The 12483-nt window shown below is 45.1% G+C and overlaps 1 protein-coding gene across 3 annotated transcripts in view; it reads right to left on the bottom strand.

The window, feature by feature from the left end:
- Window positions 1–3121: 3121 nt before the first annotated feature.
- Window positions 3122–12483, bottom strand: part of TRAPPC9 (trafficking protein particle complex subunit 9) — a 279315-nt gene continuing 269953 nt past the window's right edge. For all 3 annotated transcript variants that reach the window (XM_081012512.1, XM_081012514.1, XM_081012513.1), the window contains 2 exons: window positions 9063–9286; window positions 3122–5184 (listed from right to left, as the gene is read on the bottom strand). In XM_081012512.1, the coding sequence (XP_080868638.1) occupies window positions 5005–5184; window positions 9063–9286 (404 nt within the window). In that variant the 3' untranslated portion in view covers window positions 3122–5004. The remainder of the gene's footprint in view (window positions 5185–9062; window positions 9287–12483) is intronic.

Below are 12483 nucleotides of genomic sequence, written 5' to 3'. Positions count from 1 at the left end.
AGTCTACCACTCTTAACCACTACACCACACTGGTTATAACAAGACCCTCCTCTCAGCATCGCTGATGTGGTCCAAAGGAAAGCAGAGCAATAAGTTTGGCATCAGCTTGGCTGCAGGAGTTGCCGGAAGCAGGCGTACAAGGCCCAACCCAACCATCTTAGGGCCTCTGTTCCAGATTTACGTAGGGTTGACTCCTTAGCCGCCTCTTCTCCTGAAGATATCCCGTAAGGAAGAGGAGGTTTAGGATCCGTTTTCCTTCTTGAGATGGGCTCCCTTCCCAGGTCAACAAGAACCATCTTTCCCCTTGCTCCCTCTACAGCATGAGCACAAACTGCCTTCTTGACCGTTAGACCCACTATTGGTCTCAATCCGCCAGAGCCTGTCTTTGCATACTGTCTCTAGATATGAAGGCTATGTTTAGCTGCTGATGGATCTACTCCAGGGGATGGGAGTCTGGCCTGGAGCCTGCATGTGGCCATGTAAACATCTATAACTGACCCAGGGGAAGCTTCCAAGGCCACATACCTCACCTTTCATATCCTTCCTGGCTAGAATGTGTTCTTCAACTCTGATAAAGCCTCTTCCTTGCCTGGATGGGGGGCAGAGATGGGTGCATGAGTGTGTGCAGCCTAGGTAGCACTTACATTCTTTGCTCTGCTTACTTTTGCTTCTGGCCCACCCCACCCCTGGCTTTTGAATCCCACACCCCACCAGAGATTAGCTAGATGAAAATGTGATGTCTAGGATGCAAAGGTTTCATTAACCCTAATCTACTCTGTAAGATTTTTCTTCCACTTTCTTAAATGCATCAAATGTAGCATTTTTCACTGTATCTTGTGTTAGGAAATGCTATCAGTCATGAAACCTCATGTTGTCACACATAATTAAAAGCTCCTGTGAGACTGAAGCATCCACCTGCTGGAGGTGGTGTCAGAGACCTGCTGTGTGCCGGAATGAAACACTGCTCTGGCCCTGCCACCTTCCACTCAGTCTTCATTAAGGGCAGTTTTCCCCGCTGTCTTACTGCATTAGGTGTGATCGGATAAGTCAATTATTCCCAGCACAATTACCCGCTTTGAGGAGGCTGGCCGTCGCATCTCTGAACGAACCACTGTTCAGGGCTTCTCTCTGTCGCGTTGCTTTTTTGCTGGGAGCAGAGACGGGCTTGAATTGGGTGTGGCTGGATCACAGCCAACTCAGGCTTGGGAGAAGAAAAAATAGCTCTGGGTTGTGAGTATAAGTTCAATCCCCAGCAACTACTTTGGTCAAAACCACCAGGCAGCAGGTAATGGGAAAGGCCTCTGCGTGAAACTCCTGGGAGCTACCAATCAGACGAAACAACACTGGGTCAGACAGACAAGTTTAAGATAGCTTCCTATGTTCCTCAGTCCCTGAAGATGAAAAACACCCATCTAAGGGCATAAAGTCATTCTCAGCATCTAAAAAGTGGCTTCTGAGGCCAACGAAGGCATTACAAAATAAAGAATTCTTTTTTAAAAAGGTGCTATGTACGCTCTAAACTCTAGTTAAATATTTAAACGAGGCCAAAACATTGCCAGATATGTCCCCAGCTGCCCTGCATGTGACGCGACTAATCAAATTTCCCAGATTTGGCCACTAACATCTGTTTGTTTTGTGATCTGCATCTGATACTCCCACAAATGGCTGCGCTTCTTGCTGCCTTCAAAGCAGGAGGGTGATGTCAATTTTTCAATCAGCAGAGGCTAGTTAAAAAGCAATAATGATGATGGCTGACACATTTCCATTAATGTACAAGATGTACACAGAGATAGATCACAGGGCTGCAGCTGCCAGAATAGTACAATGTGGCCCAAGGGGCCTGCAGCGAGAGGAACTGGAAAACAATGCTCTTTATCGCGTTTTCAGGCTGCTTCGTAGTCTCAGGAGGGCCAGGGCACCTTTAAAATGGACCCAACAACATACAAAACCATAAATTAGAGCAGCTATTAAAACACTATATAAGGAGATGGAAGGTGTTTGTTAGCGAAGGACCATGCCTGGCTGAAGACCAGCTTCCATACTACTTTCCCATTAGATGCCATCTTGGTGGCCAGAATACCACCCTGGTTCCTCTGACTCTTTTGTGCTGCTCTCATTCATCTTCATAGGGCTTCCCCAGGAAACCCTGAGACCATGGATCAGATCTGTCTCTCTTCCATTCTGCTGCCCTTAACAACCACCAGTGGATATTCATTCATCTGACCTCATGGTAAGGTCTCCAACCCAGAACAAGGGTCCTGCACAAATTTGCACTCATGCCTTCCGAAGTTTCACGCTCACGCCTTTTGCATTGCTCCTGCATTGCCGAGGTCTTTATTCTTTCATCCCATATACCTGATCTCTCAACCTTAAAGGTAAAGGGACCCCTGACCATTAGGTCCAGTCGTGACCGACTCTGGGGTTGCAGTGCTCATCTCGCTTTATTGGCCGAGGGAGCTGGTGTACAACTTCCAGGTCTTGTGGGCAGCATGACTAAGCCACTTCTGGCGAACCAGAGCAGCGCACAGAAATGCTGTTTACCTTCCCGCCGGAGCGGTACCTATTTATCTACTTGCACTTTGACGTGCTTTCGAACTGCTAGGTTGGCAGGAGCAGGGACCGAGCAACGGGAGCTCACCCTGTCGCGGGGATTCGAACTGCCAACCTTCTGATTGGCAAGTCCTAGGCTCTGTGGTTTAACCCACAGCGCCACCCCCATCCCTCTAACCTTAAGCTTAGCCAAATCTGTGTGCAGCCATGTTTGCTTGCATTCTTACCACATATCCCAGGGCTTCTCTCCCCCCCCTCCTCCTCCTTTGTTTTTAGACTATAAGCTCCTTAAAGCCGGAAACATTTCCTATAAAGATATGGTGGTGGTTGTGAAGGAGGCTACAGTTGTTGCTTTAAAAAAAAAAACCTATTGGTCCATATGCATCTATTGTTTTCTTTATCATTTAACAAGCCCAATTTCGCTAGATAAAATAGAGTGAAATTGAATTCCAGACCGAGGGGTAATTTGATACTGTTCTGTTAAGGCACAAGGTGATAACAGCAGCCGAGGTGTCACATAATTACAAGCAGTAAAACCACAGTGGAAAACCATACACGGTGGAGGGAGGCAGATGGACAAATATTTATTTGGCAAGTTCAACTTAACATACGATTTGAGTTTCACCAGCATATATCAGCATATACACACAACGGACCAAATTCTGCTCTCGGTTTGTAACAGTTTTAAAACCAAAGAATGGTTTAACTCATCTAACTGGGGTTTACAGTTGATTTACAGGTGAAAGTTGGCCCATTACAGATTGGAGGGGGAAAATCTGCCTACGTTTCCAGAAAAGGAGAAAGACCTGGAAAACAGTCTGCATTTAAAACTCTATTGCAAGTGCAATTGCAGAATCTAATATGTTAATGGCTCAGAGATTAAGCACAGCTGGGGTTACACCAACTTCCTTCGGAATACAGATCTGTGAAATAACGCAATAGGAAATGTACTTCTGGCCAGAAACTTAACAATCTTCAGCGTTGCAAAGTTACCCTTTCTCACTCGGGAGAATGCAAGCAGGCAAACTGAGAGAGTGCCAAAACAGATAATCCATTAAAGTTAACAAGGGGGAGGTTAGATCCTACATTTCTGTAATGGACCAAGCTTCAAAAGTCACCTTGCACAGAGTGGCATCTATTAGGAAGCAGATGTTGCCAGAGAGCAGCAGCGGAATGGACTGCAATCTGGAGAGAATGCATACATCTGCAGTTCAGAGCTGACACGTGCTGTTTCACAGGTATTATGGAAGAGTTCAGAAACGGAAGAGCAAAGATGATACAGAAATATTAGGCCATTTGTAAATGTTATCGGGCGCAATCAGGATAAATGATCAGGATTAGTAGACGAGAGTGCACAATATTTTCTGGTCATCCAAAGCAAGGAGTAGGAGAAAGCCTGCCGTTAAACATCTGGCAACACGATGAAGAAAGCACAAAGTCACTTCTCTAGCTATTGGGTTAATGCTTCCTAGAAGGATAGACAGCCATCCTGAAATGAAGGTCAGAGCAGGGATTTTCAGCAGGCGATGTCTCTAGTCGGGCAACCTCTAAACAAAAATGCATGGTCCTAATTTCTTTCTCCAGGAGTCCAGAGCACTGTGAGTTGATGCCAGATCAAAAGCTACATCGCATGAAAATGCACACTTAGGGAACAAGGTGGTGTGAGGAGAAAGAGACTCTTCATGCAAATACCTGTGTCACTGGCTTAGAAGCAATTCCTCTACCAAAAAAAGAGAAATATCCTTACAATGCTGACATTTAACTTATGTGATTGACACCATTTTGAATTATTTCAGATCCCAATGTGCATATGATGAAGCCAACAGGAACTTACTTTTTGCTTCCTAATAACCAGCACACTATGTGGTTGAAATATGAAGTACTTCTTTATGAAGCGCTTTCTGTGGTTGGTGTGGCTTTTATTTTGCATATGTGATCTTGCTGATTAGACCCGAGTTTGCAAGTCAAAGGAGTTTGCATTACAAGCCTGCATTTCTGGTATATTTGAAAGTTTCTATAATATTGCTGAAAATTCAAGGAAGCGGCTTTAGGAATTCTGCCCATATTGCAAGAATGTATTAGATGCCCCCTATCTAGACAAGCATTAATATACTCCATTTTAAGTCTGAATCTTAAAAACTGATTGCTAAAGCCCAATGCTGCATTTTAGCAACAATGTAAGATCTTTGGGCGAAAGAGAAAGGAATGTTATTCTGTAAGAACCATACACAAATAAGGAAAAATTGTGTTCCCTAGTATACTCATTCACTTCTTCTCAAATCAGCAAAACGAGCTTCCAGTAACTACCAGCTAATTGTGGGAAGTATTTGAATGCATTTCACGGGGAGGGAGAGAAATGAAAACATCAGACTGGAAAGCAACAAACTAAGGTCATGTGGAGGCAACGCCCAGCCTTCCTGAGCATGGTGACTAATGCTGTTTTATACGGCACATTTACATCTTAGTTTGGATCACGGGCTGAGCAGCACGGATGTGAACGCTGGGCAGGCAAAACCACGAGAGAGGAAGCTCCCTGCTGGAGTTGTCTTCGTGGAACTGGATGTTCAAGTAGAAATCGCCCGTGTACAGAAAGAGTAGGGCTCCAACGCACACCGAATTTTCTGTTGGCTTAACCTGCAAGAGATGGGGGAAGGGAGGTATTTTAGCAGAATATTCATTATCTGTATGCTGCAGATCAATAGAATCATAGGATTGTAGAGTTGGAATGGACCCTAAGGGTAATCTAGTCCAACTTCCTGCAATGCAGGGATCTCAAGTAGATCATATATGAGAGAAGTCATCCGACCGCTGCTTAAAAACCTCCAGTAAAGAAGAGTCCACCACTTCTGGAGGGAGACCGTTCCACAGTCAAACAGCTCTTACAGCCAAAAAGTTCTTCCTGGTGTTGACAGGAAAGGAGATTCCAACAAACTTGAATCTACTGGTTTTGGTCCTATGCTCCAGAGCTGGAGAAGTTTGCTCCATCCTCCATGTGACAATCCTTTGAAGTTATCGTATTTTTTGCCCTATAGGATGCACTTTTCCCCCTCCAAAAATGAAGGGGAAATGTGTGTGCGTCCTATGGGGCAAATGCAGGCTTTCGCTGAAGCCTGGAGAGCGAGAGGGGTCGGTGCGCACCGACCCCTCTCGCTCTCTAGGCTTCAGGAAGCTATCCGCAAGCCTTAGGAGCCGGACAGCAGCCTGCAGCCCGAAACCTGGGGAGCGCAGCAGAGTGTGCCCCGGGCTTCAGGCAGATATCCGCAAGCCTGGGGAGACCGGTGGGAGTTCCCGCCGGGCTCCCAAGGCTTGTGGATAGCAGCCTGTTCTGGGGGCTGGGGTCGGGGGAAGCTCGGGCTTCCCCAGCCCCGCGCCTGGGGGGGGGAATATTTTTTTTTTCTTTATCCCCCCCAAAACTAGGTGCGCCCTATGAGCCAGTGCGCCCTATAGGGCGAAAAATACAGTAGCTATCATATCTCCACTTGGTCTCCTCTTTTCCAGGCTAAACAGACCCAACTCCCTCAACCATTCCTCATAAGGCATGGTTTCCAGAACCCTGATCATGTTACTTCCAAACATTTCGGTGGGTGGCGGGGATAAAACTTTAAAAATTCAGCTGAGGATTATAGCTAAGTAGCAAAGCATTTACACACTGAAGGTTCCAGGTTCAATTCTTCCTATATCCAGGTGGAACTGGGGGAGGACTCCTGTTCGAGGCCCTGTAGTGAACATGGGTAACTGAGTGCCTGTCATCAGGAAGTGAAATGGGGTCACCTAAGGGCAGAAATTTCTACTTTCTTGGTGGGGACTCCTTATGTAATAATAACATATAAGATGGTGAATTAAAGGAAACCAATCATTTTGAAAAACCCCTAAATGGCCTATGAAACGCCAGAGTTTCTAAAATGTTAAGGTGTTTTTTCTTTTGTGAGTGGGGGTGGGAGATGACAAAACTGGAGGTGGGGTGAGAAACAAGAGGGAACTGGCCTGCTCAATCAACCTGCATTTGCGAGGAGAAGAGGGTTGATCGGGTGTTTGTATGTGTGAACTTTGCTGCAGTTTATGGGAATGTATCCTGGAGTGAATAAATATTCACCACAAAACTTTGTCATGGGTCCTATTTGTTCTTCCAAAATTCAGATGGATCACTGAAACCAAGCTCTGGTGTCCCTTTATTATTATAGATCCGATTGAAACTACAAGTCTGGAGAATATCAATGGTAAAAACGGGGACGCGTTGAAAGATGAGTTGCAGGTTGTTACAGACGGGATGAGAGCCGCGAAGAATTGCACTGGCTTGCTTGCTTTTAAATTGGCAAGCGTCCGGTCTGGTGTAACATATTACTTTTTTTGGGGGGGGGGAATATTGGCACAAAGTGAAAGGGTTATTACTAAAGTAGCTGGATTTAGGCAGCCAAGAGAATGCCAAAGGGAACATCAATCAAGGTAAAAGTGGGGGGTTGGGGGGGGTGAACTGGGCTCTCTCATAGCTTTGATTCTGGAACAAAGAGCAGCAGTAGGCAGACAAGTGATTAAACCATGAAGGCCCAAATTATTTTGTCAGGGTCACCCAGCTATAGAACTTGAAGAATCCAGATAGTAGAAACCGGAGAGCTACGCATCCTCTGCCTTTGGTGGCTGTTTTAGGTATAGTTTAAATAACCACCTGAGGCAAAATCAGCTTAGCTTTTGGTCTAGCAATACTCTGTAAAGAGGTTTGGTTTGGATTTCCCTGACTGCTCTCTAAGGGCCTTTCGTTTATTACATCTCACAGACCCAGGTTTGCTAAAGAAAGCACACTCAACAAGAAGCACAGCCAGTCTCGGCTTCCTAATGAGTGCGTGTGCATGAGATACATCTTTTCAAATACAAGGTTAACTTCACTCGCAGTTCGGATTTGCATTTCTAATGTGAAAAGAGCACTTAAGTGCACAGTGGAGACGTTTTACAGAGATGAAATGTGTGACTCTGCTCCAATTCATCTTTTCTTCACCTCCTTTCAGAGGGTTAGTTTCCAGTTTCCAGCAGTGGCTGCAATAATAATATAATAAGAGCCACTACATTCACCCAGTCAATGTGCAGGCAGCTGAAATCACCCATTAATGCAACATTCTCTCCTTCAGTTACTGCCTTGATGTCTTTCTTCATCTCTAGGGTTTGGGATGAGAGCAGCATCCATCACAATTTTGTGCGTGTGTATATTCCTCTGCTCTGTCTATATTATAGAGCTCATATCCAAGGATAACCATATTTCCCTGGTTCTCACTGTTCCACTAGTCTTCTTAGAAGTTTTATGTTCTCTCTTAGCACCAAGCACTCAAATTCCTCTATTAGAGGTTGGAGGCTTATGGAATTAGCATGTAAACACCAGAACACTGTGTTCCTCTCTCTTTGTGGAACAATTTTTCTTATGGCACTCTGGCCCCTTCAAACAGTTCTCACTTGTTTTTGTAGGCTCATTGCCAAGTTCTACTGTATCTCCAACTTGGAGAACCTCAAACATTTACTTAATGGTGGAGGCACCCCAAAGGGAATGATCCCTGCTTCCTGAAGGCTTTCTTCAAGAAATCAGCTGAAAAGTTGCTCTGCAATTATGATGGTGGTGGTTGTGATGTTGCTAGCACTCCAATTCAATCACAATTCATGTCAGAGGAGAAAATCAAATTTGGCAAATTTGGCTTAACTTGTACAGTTCAAACCACTCATCAAAGTGCACAAACATTTGTGATTTCCTTCCACAAGTGCTTCCCATAAGTACTTTGAGGAAGGAGGCCACCACTTGCCACTTTGCAACTGCTTTCCCATGTGTGGACCAGGAGTTAAGCACATTTGTGTAGCGTGTAACTGGATGAGACTGGATAGCTCAGTCGGTAGAGCACAGGACTCTTAATCCCAGGTTTGTGGGTTCGGGGCTCACGTTGGTTGGATGACTCCTGCATTGCAGGGGGTTGGACTAGATTAACCCAAGGCCCCTTCCAATTCTACGATTCTATGAGTCAGCAGGGGACCGTGCATAAAACAGTAAATTCTAAACTGAAAGGTAGAATGCTAAAGGATTTTCTTAAGTTTAGATTTCTAAAAGGTGGCTGATATAGGTACAGTGGTACCTTGGGTTATAGACGCTTCAGGTTACAGACTCCGCTAACCCAGAAATAGTACCTTGGATTAAGAACTTTGCCCCAGGATGAGAACAGAAATTATGTGGTGGCAGAAGGAGGCCCCATTAGCTAAAATGGTACCTCAGGTTAAGAACAGTTTCAGGTTAAGAACGGACCTCCAGAACGAATTAAGTTCTTAACCCGAGGTACCACTGTATCTCTTTTAGCATAAGCTCTGGGATACCCTCTAGGAAGCAGATATATCCAGCACTGAAGTCTACTTCTTGATCTATGATGCAATGGATGAGATATGCCAAGATACCTTTCACAGAAAACTTGTGCTTTTCAACATTTTTTCAACATCTTTTCAACATTCTAATGCGGAACCAGACAACATATGGTCATTTATGGATTTACCGTATCGATATATAAGGTGTTGGATCCAACAAAAGTGATGCCATCTTGGAGATCGTAGTTGTGGACGCCATTTTGGTAATCTTGGTAGGGGATCACCGTGAGCGAGAAGGGACCTACGCTGCGCTTGCTCCAGTTGGTCAGCTTCACTTCCAGCTTCACCGTGTCCCCGACTGTGCAATCTGCTACAACATCGCAGTCACAGAGCTTTCCTTCCACCGACACATCTGCGAAGCAAAGACCCAAAATGACAAACTCAATAAGTTGTGCTTCAGGAACTTTGAATCCTTATCGGTCTCACTGCACCAAAATAAACCAACTAAAATTGGAAAGTTCACACGCCGGAACCACATCTACCCAGCAATGTATAAACCATTTTTCTATACTGTGTAAACATTGACCTTTATCATCCTTTATCACGACTTTCAACACCTTGTGATTATGTTTGGGAGAAGACGCATGATGACTAATGAGTTTTGAATTGTTGGTTCTAGAACTAACACAATGGACATTTGGGCAATGCCAAGAATAAACCACCAGGTTTTCAGGGTGACTTTTAGGAGCAGGGTATGTGCAGCCAAATTTGCAACGTAACACATATATTCACCAGTACCCACTAAGCAAAAGAAAACAGCTTTCTAAATGCTACTATACTAAGAAAAGCTTGCCTAGGTTTTTTTTTTCCCCAGCACGCACTCAGTCTGTTTCCATTTTTTTACTCTGCAATATGAGTGGGAAGATGGCAGCATGCTTCTAAGGTACTGGAATATCTTTTATCGCAACCCTACTCACTAGCAGCTGTCTTCCCAAAGTCACACACATCTCTGGAAAAGAGACTGAAAGTGACGTTTCCCCCACTTTGCACATGGTTCACGTTCAGGAGAAGAGTCACATAGATATAACACAGAATCATAGAGTTGGAAGAGGCCCTGAGAAAAAATCTAGCCCACCATGCAGGTATGTGCAACTGTCTCTTACAGGGATTGAACCACCTGTGACCTTGGTGTTATCAGCACCACACCACCTGAGCTACCCAGCTAGTACCTGTTTTCAGCATCCCAAAAATAAAGTAACTTTTAAATAAATAAATAAAAAATAAAATAAAATAAAATATAAAAATATAAAAAACCAGCTACCATCCCATCCTAGATCTCTGTGCACTCTCTCCAAATGTCACAAAGTTACATTTCTACATACTTTTGAAATGTTTCCTCTTGTGAAATGTATCACAGTGCCAAATGAGAATTAATACGGCAGATCCTTGTGAACTTCCCATGGGCATTTGGTTATTCACTGTGGGAACAGAATGTTGGACTAGGTGGACAACAAGGTTCTTTTATGTTCTTGCTAGTGTCAAACTGGCATTCAGAATCGACAATGTACTATGGATTTTAGAATGAATGGATTTTAGAATGTTGTGTTACTTTTATTGTTGTTAGCTGCTCTGAGCCCGGCTTTGGCTGGTGGGGAGGGCAGGATATAAAATATTATTATTATTATTATTATTATTATTATTATTATTATTAAATCTTTATTGAAAGCTGACCAGTCAGGTGGCCCATACAACCTGCGCTCCAACACTGATGAACGAAACATAACTTTGCTCTTTTCTTCTGTTGGTACCCAACATCACAACGCATGCAACTGTTCCAAGCATCCTTCCTCCATAGCCAATTAAACTATAAAGGTCACAAGACAGTAACCTCTAATCAAACCAATTTATTTCATATTCTTCACAGCCAATTAGACTGATTGATTTAGGGCGTGTATGTGTAGAGGCACTAATTATTTCCTGAACTCAGCCGCAGTACTAGCCACCTATAAAAGTGTAAAGACAGCGGTTCCTGTCAAATGATCAAAGTATGTTTGCACAGGCCTATGTGGGTAGCAGAATATTACGGTAAGGCACATTCAGAGACGGTCAAATGGGAACATCAAAAGTATTTCAAAGTTTCATTCTTCCCTTGACACAGAAAAAGCCCATTGTACCACATGGACCTGTTTTCATATTTTTCAGCAGCAAATGGAAGAAAGAGCTTTGTGAACAGAGTCCAGTTGGTGTTGCTGCTACTTGCTAACACAGATGGCATATAAAAGCTGAAATTACTCTTGGTGTTGCTTTGGGAGTAAATCACTGTTGGCTCTAACATGCAGAAGCTCTACATCTTTAGTACAGCAGCCAAATGGTGAGTGCTATATTCATCTTGCTCGGATTCAGATATGTTTAAAAAAATGACCGTTAGCATTTCAGAAAATGAGAAGAAAGTGAAGTTGAGCATCACTGCAGAAAGTCAAACCAAAAGGGGAGGAAAACATCCGATATGACTGCCTTTCACGGGAGGAAGAGTTGTGCAGCAGAGCACAATCAACGGACTGAACTGCACTGTCAAAAGAGTGAACCAACAGTAAATCACACTGTTCAAAGTTGGAGTTAACCCTTTACTAGCAAAAACAAGATCTTCACAAACTTGGCTGAGTGTCAAGGCTAATGAACACAGCAGCTCATCCCTGGTAGGTCTGGCATCCTGAATCAGTTGCCAAGAGACTTTCTAAGTCCCTTCGCTTCCTCTCCAGGGCTTTTCCCAAGCAATTGTAGACTATGCCTGCGTGCAGCCAAGCTCTGCTCTGCCCTTTTCATGCCTCTGCTGGTTCTGGGAGACAAGTGGCGGAGGGGAGCTTGTCATAGCAGGAGGGGAAGACACCGATGACTCTTCACCAGCTTGACTCATCTGTGCTTCTTGGCCTCGCTCATCCCACTCTCTTGCTTCAGCTTCAGCCTCTGATTCTGGACTTCTCTCTACCATAGACACTCCCTGCTCACTAAGCCCTGTTACCTCTTCAGCTTCTGACACCTCCTCTTCCCAGTCTGCCCAACTATCATTATGCCACCACCACTCTCTGGGCTCTGAGTCTTCTTCTCTTGGTGGCAGGGGCTGAGGAAGGGGGGTGCGGTGGGGGAGAACCGCCCCGGGTGTCTTCGCTGAGGGGGGACCTTTGGTGTGCTGCCCACCCATGACTCCCAAGCCTACCCAGAGCCGTTGGGGGAAGGGGGCAGCTGCGCCGCTTTGCCAAGTGGCATTCCCCCCTTCCTCCTTTGTTTTGACAGTGGGGAGAGGCTTGGGAGTCATGGACGGCACACCGAATGTCCACCATTGGAGGCTCACTCCACCCCGTGGGCTGCTCGCTCTGCCCCGGCTGCAGGGCACACGCACCGCTCCATGCACCAAGCTGCTATCCTGCATCTGGGAGGGCATCCTCCATGCCCCTCAGGAGCATGCCCCCCCCTTGGGAGTGCGCCAGCCCTGGGCAGCATAGGCATATGCTCCACCACTGCTTGGTGGTTCCTCGGCTGGTTCTTCCCACTTTTCCTCTGTGTCCAACCAGTCCATGACCTGCACAACATATTTATTCTCTGGCCTTCAAC

Source organism: Podarcis pityusensis (assembly GCF_964106645.2).
Source record: "Podarcis pityusensis genome assembly, chromosome: 7".
Taxonomy (NCBI): domain Eukaryota; kingdom Metazoa; phylum Chordata; class Lepidosauria; order Squamata; family Lacertidae; genus Podarcis; species Podarcis pityusensis.
Note: the sequence above shows the minus strand (reverse complement) of the source record. Positions and strands in the feature narration are given on the sequence as shown.